Source organism: Cervus elaphus, chromosome 25 (genome assembly GCF_910594005.1).
Source record: "Cervus elaphus chromosome 25, mCerEla1.1, whole genome shotgun sequence".
NCBI lineage: Eukaryota > Metazoa > Chordata > Mammalia > Artiodactyla > Cervidae > Cervus > Cervus elaphus.
The window spans coordinates 42,162,080-42,179,115 of record NC_057839.1 but is presented as its reverse complement, the minus strand read 5'-3'; the positions used below and the strand labels follow the sequence as shown (position 1 = coordinate 42,179,115).

The 17,036-nt window shown below is 42.4% G+C and overlaps 1 protein-coding gene across 3 annotated transcripts in view; it reads right to left on the bottom strand.

Annotated features, from left to right (window-relative positions):
- Nucleotides 1-17,036, bottom strand: part of ADAMTS12 (ADAM metallopeptidase with thrombospondin type 1 motif 12) — a 378,754-nt gene that overhangs the window by 39,927 nt on the left and 321,791 nt on the right. For all 3 annotated transcript variants that reach the window (XM_043887193.1, XM_043887192.1, XM_043887194.1), the window contains one exon: nucleotides 7,153-8,292. In XM_043887193.1, coding sequence (XP_043743128.1) covers nucleotides 7,153-8,292 — 1,140 coding nt within the window. The remainder of the gene's footprint in view (nucleotides 1-7,152; nucleotides 8,293-17,036) is intronic.

Sequence of the window (17,036 nt, the reverse complement as noted above, 5' to 3'; positions counted from 1 at the left end):
GCAAACGAGTCCAAAGACAAAGATGACAGGAGGACATTCATGGAATGCAGTAAGCGAAAGGGGATTCCACTGATTGTCTCCTATGTTGGTTTAAAATTGGGAGTGGGGGGTGCAGAGAAGAGAAGATCCTGAGGAGGCAGAGGAACAGCTTCTCTTTGTCCTGGGAACCTTCTCCCTCCTTACAGCCAGTGACCCTGTGATAACTGATTTACCAGGTCAAGGAGCAGGTATTGGGGTGTTCAGAACTGGAACTGCTGTGCAGGGCTGTATCAGAATCATGTGAAAACTGCTGTGAAAGGCTGTGGAAAATTACACTGTCACTTCCATTTACATGACTGCACAGCATACATTTCACTGACTGGCCCAGGGGATCTGACTGAATGATGAGGCAATGGGATGAGAAGTAATCTTCTGTCACAGTGAGATCCACACCCACGCACAGTGTGAAGCTCCTGAGTTTTCTGTCTTGTAATATATCTCAAAGTAAATACTCACTGAGCACTTCCTATATGCCTGACACTCTTCTACACACAAGTTATTATTCCTCTTATTTCATAATAACCGTATGAATCAGGCATTGTTATCCTCATTTTAAAAATGAGGAAATGGGTGTGGAGAGAACATACAGTCAGTAAGTGATGGAGCTAATACTCAAACCTAGAATGTCTGCTTTCAAGTTTTATGTCTATTCACAATATGAACTTGGTTTTGGTGGCTTAGATGGTAAAGAATCTGCCTGTAATGCAGGAGCCCTGGGTTTGATCCCTGGGTTGAGAAGATCCCCTGGAGAAGGGAATGGCTACCCATTCCAGTATTCTTGCCTGGAGAATCCCACGGACAGAGAAGCCTGGTGGGTTATAGTCTATGGGTTCACAAAGAGTCGGACATACACATTTAATATTTGAAATCACAAGTAGTTAGAGGCATACGCTGTGAACAGCCCTTCAGCACAGGACAGAAAGTGGGAGGACAAGGTGAGAGAGATTTCTGATCAAATACTAAGGAACTTTAGAACTTACTTCCAATATTAAAGAGCAAGAAAGTCTTCATGGAAGACGCAGCTCAAAGCTTGATACTGAAGAACAGGTGGGATTTATTAATAAAAGGAGAAGGAGAGGAAATTTCAGGCAGAGAAAACCATGGAAACAAAGGAACTGAGCTGAGATGAGCAGAAGGTTTAGTGGAAACAGAGCAGTTGAGATTTGCTGAGGCTTAGGTGGGTGAAGGCATAGGAGTTAGTATGTTGAAAGCTGAATTATTCAAGGATGTGAGGGCTGTTGGATAATAGAGTGGACTTTGTATGATCTGATATGCAATGAAGAGACATTAGCAATTTATGATTAGGTGTTCGGAATGATTAGAAAATTCCTTTCGGAAGAGTGATATGGTAGTAATATGCCAATACATTGCTTGTGATGATATGTGGAAAGCACTGGGGAGAGCAAAGATAGTAATTACCCAGACCAGCAAGGGCAAGAGCAAGGGCAAGGGTCCTAACAAGAGTAGCAACCGAGTGTCCACCATTCTTGACTATTGTGGCGCTACTGGCATTTTGGATTTCCCAAAATGTCATAGGACCCTCATGATCTTTGGCTCCTAGACCCTGAATGCTGGCATCAGCCTCTCCGCCAGCACTGTAATAAACAAAGCATCCCTACTTTTTTCTATATGCCACCCAGCAGCAGACTGGAAACCACTGGGCCTAAATGAGCAGGAAATAAAGAGGAGATGACAGACACGATGTTTTTATTTCCTGTTCATTGAGGCCTCCCCAGTGGCTCAGTGGTAAAGAACCTGCCTGCAATGCAGGAGACGTGGGTTAGATCCCTGGGTTGGGAAGATGCCCTGGAGAAGGAAATGGCAACCCACTCCAGTATTCTTTTTTTTTAATTAATTAATTGGAGACTAAAGTTTACAGTATTGTGGTGGTTTTCACCATACATCGACATGAGTCAGCCACGGGTGTGCAGGTGTCTCCCCATCCTGAACCCCCTCCCACCTCCCTCCCCACCCCATCCCTCTGGGTTGTCCCAGAGCACCAGCTTTGAGTGCCCTGCTTCATGCACTGAACTTGCACTGGTCATTTATTTAACATATGGTAATATACATGTTTCAATGCTATTCTCTGATATCATCCCACCCTCTCCTTTTCCCACGAAGTCCAAAAGTCTGTTCTTTACATCTGTGTCTCTTTTGCTGTCTTACATATAGGGTCATCATTACCATCTTTCTAGATTCCATATACATGTGTTAATATCCTGTATTGGTGTTTCTCTTTCTGACTTACTTCACTCTGTATAATAGGCTCCAGTTTCATCCACCTTATTAGAACTGACTCAAATGTAGTCAGTCTTTTTTTTTTATATAGCTGAGTAATATTCCATTGTGTATATGTACCATAGCTTCCTTATCCATTCATCTGATGATGGACATCTAGGTTGCTTCCATATCCTAGCTATTGTAAACAGTGCTGCAGTCAACATTCCACTCCAGTATTCTTGCCTGGAGAGTCCCATGAAGAGAGGAGCCTGGCGGGCTACAGTCCATGGGGTTGCAAAAGAGTTGCACACAACTGAGCAACTAAACAACAAACAGGAAATAAAGAGGAGATGACAGACACGATGAGAGGACAGACACAGACCCAAAAACTGTTAGGGTTTTCTAGTAGGACAGGGAAGCCTGATCTCAGTGGTTAACCTGGACTTCCTAAGGTGTAGTGACTGAGTGGCCAATGAGACCACTCTAGGGAGGGACAATCCCAAAGAAACAACTTCAGAGATGGGTAGAATAAAAAATCAGGGGACAGTGGGAAACTCACAACCCAAAGTTTTCATTCTGAATCCTGATCCTCTCAGACAGTTCTGTGTATGAAACATTTTGACTCAAAAGATGCTTAAAGGGAGCAGGCACCAAGCCCAGTCATGGAGGGGACTCCTGCCAAATGTGGACTTCTAGGCTGGTAATATCCTTGTAGCTTTCAAAACCTCTGCAGTCTGGGCCAATTCCCCCTTTCCAGCCAAACTGCCTAGAATTAATAGTCCCCAACGGCTCCACCATGGTTGCCAAATATTGGGTGAGCTATGATGTACTCAGCAAGACAGTTTATTTCTGTCAAAGTCAAAGGATGACAGGAGATAGAATTAATTCTTTGTATCTTGATTGCCTATAATCAGAATGTTTCAATTAACCTCTGGGCTTAAACAGTCATTGGAGCTGATAGGTACTTCTATTTAGGTTTACTTTATTTGAATATAGTAACTTCTCACTAGATCAATTAACATTTGTCAATTAACATATATTAAATATCCTCAGAACAAAAGCATTAAAACACATTTACATAAGAGGATGAGAAAGGAAACTAATTTCTAGGTCATCCAAAGCTACTTTTTAATGAAACTTTTGTAATATATTATTCTGTGGACTGAGAAGAGCTGTCCATCTTTATTAACCCTCCTAATGTGATGACTGTTTCACCTGAAAGGGTCTCTCCTTGGGCTGTACTTTAGGGTCTCCTTCCATTTCAATACTATAAATGTTTCCCCAAAAGTCACCAGTGACTTATTCATTGTAAGATCCATTAGGTTCACTGTTAATTCTCACATTGCTTGATGTCCATGGCACTACACCTCTTGATTTAAGTCTTAATTAGTAGACTGTTCCTTACTAGTCTTTCACATGGGATCTCTTTGCCAGCCAGCTTCTTAAAATGTTAGTGTTTTCCAGAGTCCCATCCTTGGGCCACTCCTGTTTGCAGCCTTCAGGTTGTACTTGGATGACCTCGCTCACTTCCAAGGTTTGAACTTCTCCCTATTGGTCATGGCCACCAAATGCCATCTCCAGTTTTCACCACTTTCAAGAACCTCAGATAAATACACACAAACATCTGCTGGTTATCCTTTGGATATCCCAAAGGTCCTGCCAACTAAACTCAATCTATAACTGGACTCATCATCCTTTCTTTATCTCTGTTGAAACTCACTCTTTCTGTACATTGTATGATATCTCAGTTTATGGGAGCACCACCCATTGGATACCCAAGATTCCAATGGAATAGTCATGACAGACTCCTCTACACCTCTCTTCTCCTCACATTCCACATCCAATTATTCACAAAGTCCTACTGATTTTAAGTTCCCCATATCTCCTGAATTTATCTTTCCCTCTTCATCCCAAGCATTCTTGTCATAGTTCTCATTCCTCATCTAGACTACTGCAGTATCCTCCCAACATGTCATATCCCTTATCCTCACTGCTTCCGGAATGGGCCACCTAAAACACACAGTGGGCTATGTCATTCAGTGGCAGAGACTGCTAGATCCTCACTACAGTCCTTTTTCCTCATCCTCCTGAGCATTCAACTAGATTATGTTTTCTATCCATTTTGCACTTGGCTTGGGTCAAATGAGTTCTAGACAGTGGAACATGAGCAGAAGTAATAAATGCCCCCTTCTAAGTTTGGCCCATAAAACCTCCTGTGGGAGAGCCTCTGTGCTCTTTTCCTTCCTAACTGTGACTAGGATGGTGACCACAGGGCTAATTTGAAGACGGGAGGATGGTAGAGCCATTGTCAGACTGGAGTCTCAAAGAACTGCACATGGGTCAGAGCCTCATTCTCTACCGCTACCATTGCAGACATAGAATTACCATGTATTATTATGTGAGCGAGAAATCAACTTCTGTTTTGGTGAACCATAACTTGTTTGGCTCTATTTGTTAACAACAGCCTACCTCTCACTGTGCGTCTGCACATGACTTCTAAGTACACACACATATTGTACATATGCCATTATGTACAATGTCATTCATACTTTATTCTGATATTGATACCATATACATGCCTTTTGACTAGTCTTTCACCCTCTGTTTGTCCTTCCTTGTATTTTTCTCAAGGCCCACGCTGTCTTTAACGGAAGATGCTTTCAGACTTCATCTCCACTGACTAATTAACAAAATCCTACAAATTAACAGGTAGCCTCAGTTTCCAAATCTTGTTCTCTTTGTTGTTGAATTTAGACCAGACTGTTTTGTTGGATAGAGGACAGTAAGCCTATTTAAGTCCTTTAGGGGTGACCCATGTTTTTGAAAGGAAAAATACCTTTTGAGGGTACTGTGTGAAATGATACCATTCATAAACCTACACAGTACATTTTCATTTCAAATATCTAGGCTGGCTGAATCCACTTCAGTGACCATTTGCTCCTGCAAACTCAAGAATAACCACAAGCCCTCAATGTTATTTGAAAGCACCTTCTTATGAACCATGTGATTTTCTCATCTGTCTACCCAGGGTTACCACATAACTGGCATTGTTTTTATGGATCATATGATAAAGGAAGAAACAAATATAACAGAAGGCAGAGACAGTGTGATGCTTCTGACTGTAAAGCAATGGATCATAGGCTATGAAGTCTGTCTGCTTGGGTTCAAATCCCTTCCATGTGTGTGTGATTCTGGCTAGCTACTTCACCTTTCAGCTCTTCCTCATCTCAACAATGGGGGCTACATTACCAATCTCCTTGGGCTGTACTGAGGGTTATGGGAGTGACTACATGTGAAATAGCATGAAGTCATTCTATAAAGCATAGCACACACTTCATACGCATTCACTGTCAACGTACTTCTCATCATTAAGAGCCCATTTAGACTTTGCTAACGGAAAGAAATCTGACCAAAATGTCAGGGATCATGAGATTCATTCCTCTCCTTTTCTGAACAAATTGGATTACTCTAAGCCTGGAAATCTTTTTTGTCCTCCTGAAACTGGATTCTTTACTTGAAAATGGAGATAATAAGATGACTCTCCATTGACAGAAAATGTAATGAACATGATTTCACTTTAGAAATCAAAATAGATCAATGTGAAAACATAGTTTGAATACAAATTAAAAAAATTTGAAAGGTTGCATATACCTATTTTTTGCCAGTATAGTCAATTTCGGGACCAATGGTGCTGACTGATTTATACAACAGATTTTAAACAGTGAACTTGTCAGCTGCTGCTAAAATTCACTAGAGAGACTGCAGATTAGAGTGGAAAGATTTAGAAGGCTCATCTTCCAATTTACATGTCTATAGACAAGTCACTTAACTGTTAAAAATCTTTAGTTTCTGTAATTGTGAACTGGTACAAATGGAGAGCTTACCTGCTCCCCAGGACTATGAAAAGGAGAAAACAGGAGACTACATATGAAAGTGGTTTGGAAATTAACATGCTTCATAAATTAAATGTATTTTTATTTTTACATTAGCTGCTAATACTTCTTTTTAGCTAGGGAGATGAGTCATGCATCGTCATAAAAATTGCTGAATGATTTGAACATGTGATTATTTTGCCACAAAGTTCTCTTTTGAGTTGTCAATTTATTTTTAACAAGTTCAAATACTGTGCATTCAAAATACAAATCGGTGAGAAATGATTGTGATGCTTCAAAGGATGTAATTAGTTTTAGAAATGGAGAAACAAATATCTAGCCAAATTCCTGAAGCCTGAAAACAGGAACCAATGTTTTGTCATCATGTTTATTTTCTTCTTACTCTATCTATGAGTCAAAAAGAGTTTTTTTCAAGAGAATTTTTTTAATACAAGCAAACACTGAGTCAAAAAAAAAAAAGGAATTGTTAATAAAGTAAGCATAGAATTCTTTTAAAGAAGTTTGTTTTAGATTTCCATTCCAATTGTGACTACTTGATAGGTTTAAATCAGATTCTCAACATTGGCTTTCTGAATGAAATGTGAACTCAGGTCCTCCCATAGGATTCTTTGAATCCTATGGATTCTTTGGTCCTTCCTCATAGGATTCTTACAGTTTGTAGCTGGAAGGGACATTGGAGAGGAGAGGTGATTTGTACTAGCTTCATGGTTCTGGAGATCAAAAGCAGGTTCAGAGAGGCAGACTGAATTCTCCACTGTCACACAACTGGCTGACTCAGGTCTCCAATTTAGTTCTATGTTCTTCTCACTCTATCTCACTACATTGTTCTCTTAACCTGGACTTTTTTTTTTCATATGTGGAGTTAGGTGAAGAGGGAGGTGAGGGCATGGACCTGATTGCTTCACTTTTTTTCAAGTCCATTTGGAAATCTGCACAGAAATGCAACACCCCTAGCTAATTCCATATAGAATCAGGCCTGGGTAAGAAACAGAACTCTTACCTCACTCCAGTTTCCAACAATCCAGTAGGCAGGGCTGTGTCCCATCGAGAGATGCTTGTAATCTGAGGCATTCAGCAGAAATCCCTCAGCCATCAGACTTGTTGCATCTTCCTTGGTCAGGACTGGTCCGGGACTCTGTGTTAGGTTCATGTTGCTTGGAAGTTCTGGGGGGCGATGGTTTACTGGCTCTTTGGAGTATGCTGGCTGGTGGTCTGCTCCCAGAGGGAGTGGAGTATTAGCTGGCTTTTCAGTGACCATCCCTTCAGCTCTGGATGCTCCATTTTTGACAGTAATGGGCCTTTGGCTGGGTACCAGTCCTTCTGATACTGTGCTAAAGGGTGGCCATAGAGATGTCCCCACAAGATAAGGGGTTGGTGGAGCTCCAAGTGGTATTTCTATACTTCTTTCCCCTGGAGCATCATTTCCAGGTACTCTGATCTTGGTCCATGTCACAGAGTTGTTCTCATCTTTTTTCTCAGATGGTTCTCTGTCTTCCCCTGAGCCACTATGAATCTCCATTTCTGGCTCTTTGGTCAAGGGACTGTAAAACGAAGTCACCTGCCAAGTCACAGCATTGCTGGAAGTTGACAAGTCAGAACCACTCGTCGTTGTGATGATAAGGTCTCCCTTGGAGGTAGGACCAGTGTCGGGATTGGAAACATTCTCTTCATTTGGCTGGATGCTCAAAGACCGAGAAGTGAGGATGGGCTGGGAAGTACTTCCAGTGGAAATGACATTATGGGTGTCCAGTTCAGTTTGGATTGAACTATTCTGCCCCTGCTTCCCATCCAGGTCTCCTTTGGAGGCTGTGGAAGGATCAGGGCTGTTAACTGTCGGAGCGCTTGGGCTCAGAGGCCCAGGCACTGTGGGTGTAGTCAGCACCCCGGGACTGGGTGTAGTCAGCACCCTGGGACTGGGTGTAGTTGGAGGGACAGGCTTGAAGGGGTCATGTGTTGGTAGCTTTTTCCCACTGAAAATTGTGCCTCTGTTGGGCTTCAGAATTCTCCGGCTGGATGGGCACTGCTGGAGGCCACAGAGAGCTCTGCTGTTGGGTTTCCTCGTCATGTCGCAGGGCTCATCGTGGTTCTTGGCACACGTGACACTGCGAATCCGTACTCCACCACCACAGGAAACAGAGCACTGGAAAAGAGAGATGGCTGTCAGTCGAGTGGGAAAGACGCGTTGCTTCTCAGGCTACAATTTACAGCAAATCAGGACAGGCCCAGTAGAGACTGCACTGTGCAGCTAAAATCATTTCCTACCTTTGTATTTGACTTCTCTGCAATTTTAGTTTCCCATAGAAATATGTATTTTGGGGAGACCAGCTGGGGCTCAGGACTAACAATCTACCCTTCACAAACTGAAAATGCAAAACCATGACGTGGTGAAACTGAAGTCTCTCTGGGCCAGGACTATTGGATGGTGGATCCACAGAGGGCAATGATTTAAACAATCGCCTGATTTTTCAGGAGAGATAGAAATATTATCTTCCCTAAGGTTTCAGTGCTAATAAAGTGTTTTATGTATTTTCTGGGATCTATTAATTTAATGATAATGAGCCTGTCCCTTTATATTCATATAAGTCACACAGCCTCACTCAGGTATTCTAAGCTCCATTTTCTTGCTTGTTGTCAGATGGACTCAGATTAAAAGCTAGACAGTCAGTGTATGCATAACACGTATATAGCTCCAGGACCTTTTATGAAATTTAAAGGTGGGAAGTTAATCAAAGGTGGGGAGATACCCTGTCCAAAGAGTTAGGGGAGCCCTGGAGCATGGTGTCGATATATACATGGATGTTGTGGCAGGTGCCTCTCTCTAGTGGTCCTCCCAGGGCATGCAAAGCACGGATGGCTAGACTGCCTTTGAAGGAATCCTAACAGGACAGTCACTCCTCAGGAGTCATGGTAAAGATCTCTTTGCAACCCTATGGACCATAAGTCACCAGGCTCCTCTGTCCATGGGGTTCTCCAGGCAAGAATACTGGAGTGGGTTGCCATGTCCTCCTCCAGGGGATTTTTCCGACCCAGGGATAGAATGTGCATCTCTTACATCTCCTGCATTGGCAGGTGGGTTCTTTACCACTAGCACCACCTGGGAAGCCCAAACCATACATAGTACATAGTTGTGATCAATACATAACACTAGGTTTCTTGATATATTTTTTTAAATCACATTTTTACCCAACTGCTCCATTTTTAGCTTTCTTTCCCAATGATAGGTTAAAGTATCTACCCAATAGTTGGTTCTTGAACTTGGACTGTCCAGGAGTTTGTGTTGGCTGGTTCGCATTTGTCTGTCTTACCTCTCTGACCCTAACATAGGTTTCCTGAAGATGGGGACTACATAATGTTCTCCTCTGGAGAAGGGAATGGCAACCTACTCTGGTATTCTTGCCTGGGAAATTCCATGGACATTGGAGCCTGGTGGGCTACAGTTCATGGAGTCGCAAGAGTTGGACATGACTGAGCAACTAACACTTTCACGCTTGGGGGAACAATGCTTCATAGACCAAATCCTACTTTCAAGTTCCTCTGTATTAGAAAATAAATTTCCTGGATTTCAAAGGGCTTCACAGTCATTATTCTGTGTGATACCCTGTGAATATCAGCCCTGTGAGACCTATACAACTGTGAGATTTACAAGACTGGAATTATTATTCCATCTCTTACAAGAGAGGAAGCTGACACTCAGGAACCCGCTTGAAAGGTTACAAGTCAGTGGCAGAGTAAAAATTGGATTAATTCCATGCCTCTCCCGATCCACCAAAAAAAAAAAAAACAAACCCTAGCACAGCATGGTGGACAAGCAATTTGTCTACTGAATTCACTTATTGACTTGATCAAACTTTTGATTTTTGAAAAGTTACCCAAAGGCTTTTATTCATAAGTGAACTCCGGGATACTTCTTGGAATACAATGATCACTTACTACATATTTATTAAGTGACTATTCTACCTGGAAAATAATCAGGAATGGGGATATTCTTCTCCCCGGGAGCTTATGCATTTTTCACTTTGAGTTTCTTGCCTTCTCAAATCCTACTTTCAAGTTCCTCTGTATTAGAAAATAAATTTCTCCTTAATTTTGTTGCAATCCAGCATAATCACTCACTGATATCTGTTAAAATCAGCATCTTTGAAAAGTAGGAGATGCATGTGAGTACAGAAGACTGTGTTGCTCAGGGAATGTTCAACTGCAGAGTTGGGTCAACCAATAAAGCTGTAGTGCTTCCCAGGTGACGCTAGTGGTAAAGGACCCACCTGCCAATCCAGGAGACATAAGAGATGTGGGTTCCATCCCTGGGTTGGGAAGATCCCGTGGAGGAGGGCATGGCAACCCACTCCAGTATCCATGCCTGTAAAATCCCATGGACAGAGAGCCTGGGGGGCTACAGTCCACGGGGTTGCACAGAGTCAGACACAACTGAAGCTGTGAGATAAGATGTCAGCAAACACCTAAACAACCAGCTCGAAGACTGAACTTCCAAGTTTGTTTTGATGTAACAGTATTAATCTTTGGACTTCCCTGGTGGTTCAGACGGTAAAGAATCTGCCTATAATGCAGGAACCCTGGGTTTGATCCCTGAGTCAGGAAGATCCTCTGGAGAAGGGAATGGCAACCCACTCCAGTATTCTTGCCTGGGAAATTCCATGGACATTGGAGCCTGGTGGGCTACAGTGCATGGAGTTGCAAGAGTTGGACATGACTGAGCAACTAACACTTTCACGCTTGGGGGAACAGTGCTTCATAGACCAATAAATGCACACTTATTTCCAACTACATGGAGACCACCAATAAAGCTCTTAAAACCCTGCAGTGAGGAAATGGTCTCTTGTAGCATCTTCTGTGACTCACTTCACTTTAAAGCCTGGAAAGTGCAGCCTGTGGGTTTTTATTTTTCTGGCTTGCTACAATGTTTCTGCTTTTCTTGTGTATGAAGAGACTTTATGCTGCATTCATTTTAGTCATCCTGAGTCACTTCTCCACTGATCTGAACTCCTAGTGTTTTCAAATCTCCACTTTGTAAAACTGTATCAGTCTAAGTAAATAATACTCTAGGTATGCCTGAACATATTTCCATGCTGGCTGCCTCAGACGGGTTCCAATTTGAGAACTGATTCATAAATCAGGACCTGGATAACCCTAATACCAAGCAGGTGTACCCTGCCTTGCGTTTTCTTTCCAAGAAATGTCAGAGTAGACATAGCTAAAAGTAGGAAACTCTGATTTTTTTTCTTCTCTGGTTGTAACCTTTTTTGGTTTATTTTGATTTGCAACATCTCTAAAACCCACAGAATTTACTCTACAACTTTACAAGCATTTTTAAAAATCCAGAAGGATATGCATGTGTGCCCTCCACCCCATGATGAACTATGAAATTAAAAAGTTATAAAACCTGTAAGAAATAGCACCTGATATGCCATTATAAACTCTAGGCATGATGTAGGGACTAAGTTCAGCTTCCTCATCTAGAAACTGAAAGTAATAATAACCTTTCAAGACTGACGATATATTATACAAGACGGCAATCTTAACATAGTGCATAATATATAGGAGACAACTGGGAATTGGAAGGCATTATTATCACTGTTATAATAACGATGCTGATAGTAATAATAGTAATAATAACAAAGGGCATGGGGGTCCCCAATTTCTACTATCCCTCTGAAGCACAGAGTGACACACAGACCTATCTTGCAGGATGCTGTGAAGTGAGCATCTGTGTAAATAAAGTGGTTGCAGGCACAAGTCTAGAAGATACCACGGAGACGCATATTCCCATTAGTTTATTGCTGGATTTTTTTTTTTTTTGAATTTGGGTTTCCTAGGGCCAATAGATATGTTTTTATTTCTAATTTACAAATTATAAGTATTAAATAATTGTATTCACTATGAATTTGTTCAGCCTAAAAGAATAAAGCAGGAGTAAATAATTGCTATCTAGATAGTTTAATTAAAACACATTAGGTTTTGGTCTTTCAAAACAGAAGATTATTCTAGAACAGAAACACCAAAGTCGCAGCCTAAGAGGTACCTATGGCCCATGGGCATGTATTCTTTGGTCTGCTCAACCTCAAAAGAAACAAGCAAATAACAAAAGACAAATATAGAATTAGCAGGCAACATTTTAAAGTGAGAAGATTCCATATTAAAACTCCAGGTTTTTTAGCTTCTCTTGAAAAAGCAGGTGATCTGTAACTATGGGCCCCATTCCCAACTGGCAACTCAAAAACTTCATGACCCAGATACCTCGTCTGGGGAGTTTACATGTTTCTTGACCTACTATTCAAACCCATCCACTCTCCTCACCCAGTAGACATGGCATCTTTCAAATAATCGATGCTCACCATTCCTTCGCACTGGGGCACATTATGTCCAGTGAGGCAGTCAGTGTGAACTGTCTACTGTGTATACGGAGCCTAAAAACTCAGGTGGTTTTTCTCCTAGTCGCAGCAGAACAAGTGGTACTGTTTTGTATTCAGCCCACGCATTTCCTAGTATATCTTCCAACTGTGTTTATCTCCTTAGGAGCTGTCAAGCCCTTCAGATGAGATAAATGCAGGACACAGCGCCACACTTAGAGCTCATCTCAATTGCTAGTTTCAGGATCCTCAAAACCAGTTTCTGAGATGATTACCTTACGCCCTTCTTGCCTTATAATTTTGAACTCTGTACCAGGCAAACAGTTTGTCAATCTGTGAATGTCCTCCCTGGGAGTTATCTTGCCCTCACTTGCCATCACTCTGAGATTAAGGCCTCTGGGGGGAGCCTGCTGAGAAAGAAGTCTGCTGCTAAATTAGTCAACTCCCAACTCCCTCTGCCCGAGGGATGCTGTGGGGGAGGGGGCTTGCAATTGGCTCAGAGCTGTCATGCTAAAAGAGAGTTTATTCAAAAACACAGCTGGGGTTTATCAGAGAGGTTGGGTTAAAGGGATGAGTAGGGAAACAGCCAATACATAGTCTCAGGAAGTGATAAATGAATGATTGGTTGTTGTTGTTCAGTTGCTCAATCATGTCTGACTCTGCGACCCCAAGCACTGCAGCACGCCAGGCTTCCCTGTCCTTCACTATCTCCTGGACTTTGTTCAAACTCATGCCCATTGAGTCGGTGATGTTATCCAACCATCTCATCCTCTGTCATCCTCTTCTCCTGCCCTCATTCTTTCCCAGCATCCTTTTCCAATGAGTCGGCTGTTCTCATGAGGTGGCCAAAGTATTGGAGCTTCAGCTTCACCATTAGTCCTTCTAATCTCATACTAAAATCATTTTGAAAGTAAGTGACCTATTACAGGTTGAACTGTGTCCCCTCCAAAAAAGATAGAGCCTTAACTCCTGGTCCCCCGCTTCCTTTGTGCCTCAGAATGTGGTCTTATCTGGAGATGCTGTCTTTACAGAGGAAGTCAAGGTAAAACGAGGTCACTGGGGTGGACCCTAATCCAGTATAACCATTGTCCTCACGAAAAGGGTAAATCTGGATGCAGAGACGCACATAGAGAGACGGCACCACATGGAGATGAAAGCAGAGGTGATGGTGATGCATCATCTATCAGCCAAGAGACACCAAAGATTGTGAGCAAAGCATCAGAGGTCAGGAGAGAAGCATGGAAACATTTCTCTCTCACACCCCTCTGTCCATGGGACTTTCCAGGCAAGAACACAGCAGCTGTGCCCTGCTCCAGGGGATCTTCCTGACCCAGGGATCGAACACACATCTCTTATGTCTCCTGCATTGGCAGGTGGGTTTTTTTTTTTTTTTTTAACCACTAGTGCCACCTGGGAATCCTCAGGAGGAATCAACTCTGTGGACACCTTACTCTTAGACTTCCAGTTATTGCGAATGAAAACTGCTGCCCGTCATGGCAGTAAATAAAGGATGCTGCAGTTGTCAAACCCAGCCAGCCCTGAGGGGACTCAAGAAGGGGAAGAGCAGGGCCCTGACTCAGATAGCTAAGGTGTACATCAGAGGCATGATTTCAGAGAGCCCAGACTCTTGCATCTTCTCATACATAGAAAAGTACTAAATTCATTAACTTGAGACATCTGGTTTTCTTTAATTAATGCTAATCTTTAGATATGAGGCCCTATAGTTCAGGGGTTAGAATACTGGTCTTGTAAACCAGGGGTCGTGAGTTCATATCTCGCTGGGATCTGCTGAGTTCCAACTACCTAGTCTTTGTTGCAAAAACCTCAGTGTCAATCCCAAGCTTCCAATTTATCCGTCCCCTGCCTTTCCCCCTTAATGACCACAAGTTTGATTTTTACACCTGTGACTCTTTTCTGATTTGTGCAACAATGGAAGTCAACTATGCACGCTAAGTCACTGCAGTCATGTCTAACTCTTTGTGACCCTATGGACGGTAGTTCACCAGGCTCCTCTGTCCATGAGATTTTCCAGGCAAGAATACTGGAGTGTGCCCTCCTCCAGGGCATCTTCCCCACCCAGGGATTGAATCTGCATCTCTTATGTCTCCTGTGCTGGCAGGCGGGTTCTTTACCACTGGTGCCACCTGAGAAACCTCTATATTCTGGCTCCTCCCTTTCCTCTTTGGTACAGTCCCTCAGAGCTATCTGAGAGGTGGCATCTCAGGCTTGATGCCTCCCTTCTGTCCACCAAATAAAACATAACTCTTGACTTTGAGGCTTTGCATTTTTTCAGTCAATGTTACAAAATTGGTGAGACAGTACATTTCTATTATTTAAGGTGCCCAGTTTGTGGTACTTTGTTAAGGCAGTCCTAGCAAGCAAATATACAGCTCGGAGGAGAATCAGTATGACCCCCAACTGGTTTTCTTCGAGTAGCTGTTTCAGACAAGGGTGCTCGCGTGTGTTCTCCAGGAAACCTGGCGGAGCATGGGCTGCTGGCATCTGGGAAGAACTGAGATGCCGGCACTCGCAGAGGTGACACGCCAAAAGAGCAGGCAGTCAAGGCTGAAGCATCAGGTGTCCAGCCTCACATGACTGTCCGGGACCTTGAATGAAACTGGGGAATACTGAGAGTAATTGACTCAGCCATGTCTTCCCACCTTCCGGGCTGTCTCCCTGCAGTTTTCAGGAACTCTTGTGGCTCTTCACATGAGTTGTGTGTGCCTGTTTTCATTTAGCAACAGATACACCATGGGCATTTGCTGCAGTGCTTTCTGTTTGAAGAGCCAAGAGAGCTTGATCATGAAACATTTAGTCTACCCGGTCACACGTGGAAGCCAAAACCCATGTGAACAGCTTTGCACTTAATAAACTCTCAGGAGCTGGGCTAATTAACTGTTGTATTCATTTGTTTGTTTGTGTGCTTTGGTCAGGCACAAAGAGAGTAGATTAAAGATCTCTGCAGACCCTGAGCATGTCTGCTGTTGAGGCTCTACCCTAAGGCCCATCCAATATATTAAAAACCATCTCTCGTCTCAAGTGACATATAATCTTCTTCTGTAAAAACAATTTGAAAAGCTTTTCATTCTTTTGCTTTTGAAAATATTTGGTGAGGACCACTCATTTAATTTATGAGTGGTTCTGATTTCTCTGTGATCATTACACATAGTCTGGAATTCCAGCAAAGTGAGAAAAGCCAGTCTACAAATTGTTTCCTAAACAGAATACATTTTTTATGAACACTGAGAGCTGTCATGTTGTTACATTTTGCAGATGTTTGAGAGGCTTTACGCCAGAGTTCAGAGTAAAAGCTCTGTTGCCAGCAGTCAAATCCTGGCTCCATTGTTTAAAGGCTGTGTGACTTTGGACAAGTTTCTAAATATCTCTATGCTTCTCTTTCTTTACCAGTGAAATGGGGCTAATAAGGCCATTGTGTGCTCAGTCGTGTTTGACTCTTTACGACCCTGTGGGCTGTAGCTCACCAGGCTCCTCTGTCCAGGGATTTTCCAGGCAAGAATACCGGAATGGGTGGCCATTTCCTCCTCTAGGGGATCTTCCTGACCCAGGGATCAAACCCATGTCTCTTGGGTCTCCTGTATTGACAGTTGGATTCTTTACCATTGAGTCACCTGGTAAGCCTGGTAATACCTACAAAGGTGTCTAATATACATACTATATGCTTGATAATCCTTATTTTTAATATGTAATTAAATATTGATTTCTGATTTTTCAGTGTCCTTTGCTTTATTGGAGCAACACAGTAGTTTTACTTTTCAGATTTTAAACACTTTTGTGGGTCCATGAAAACGTTGCAGTCGCTAAGCCACGTGCCCCTGCATAAAAGGACTCTGAGCTCAGAGAGGGAATTAGATGAAGATGCAGGGGCCAATACACGTTCCCCCTACAATGTAGAAGGATTCCCTTTTCTCCACATTCTCCCCAGCATTTATTATTTGTAGACTTTTTGATGGTGGCTATTCTGACCTGTGTGAGGTGACACGTTATTGTAGTTTTGATTTGCAATTCTCTAATAATTAGTGATGTTGAGCATTTTTTTCATATCTATATGTTTTCTTTCGAGAAGTGTCTATTTAGATCTTCTGCCCACTTTTAAAAACTGGATTGTTTTTTTGATATAAGAACTATATGACCCAACAAACCCTATTCCTTGGCATATACCCAGAGAAAGCTGTAATTCAAAAAGATATATGCACCCCAGTGTTCACCGTAGCACTGTTTACAGTAGCCAGGACATGTTCAGTAACAGAGGAATGGGAAAAGAAGTTAGGGTACACACATATAGTGGAATATCATAACAAAGAATGAGAGAATGCCATTTGCAGCAACGTGGATGGATGTAGAGATTGTCATACTGAGTGAAGTAAGTCAGAGAAAGACAAATATTATATACTGCTTATATATGGCATCTTAAAAACTGGGTACGAATAAACTTACAAAACAGAAATAGAGTCACAGATGTAGAAAACAAACATGGTTGCCAGGGGCAAGGGTTGAGAGG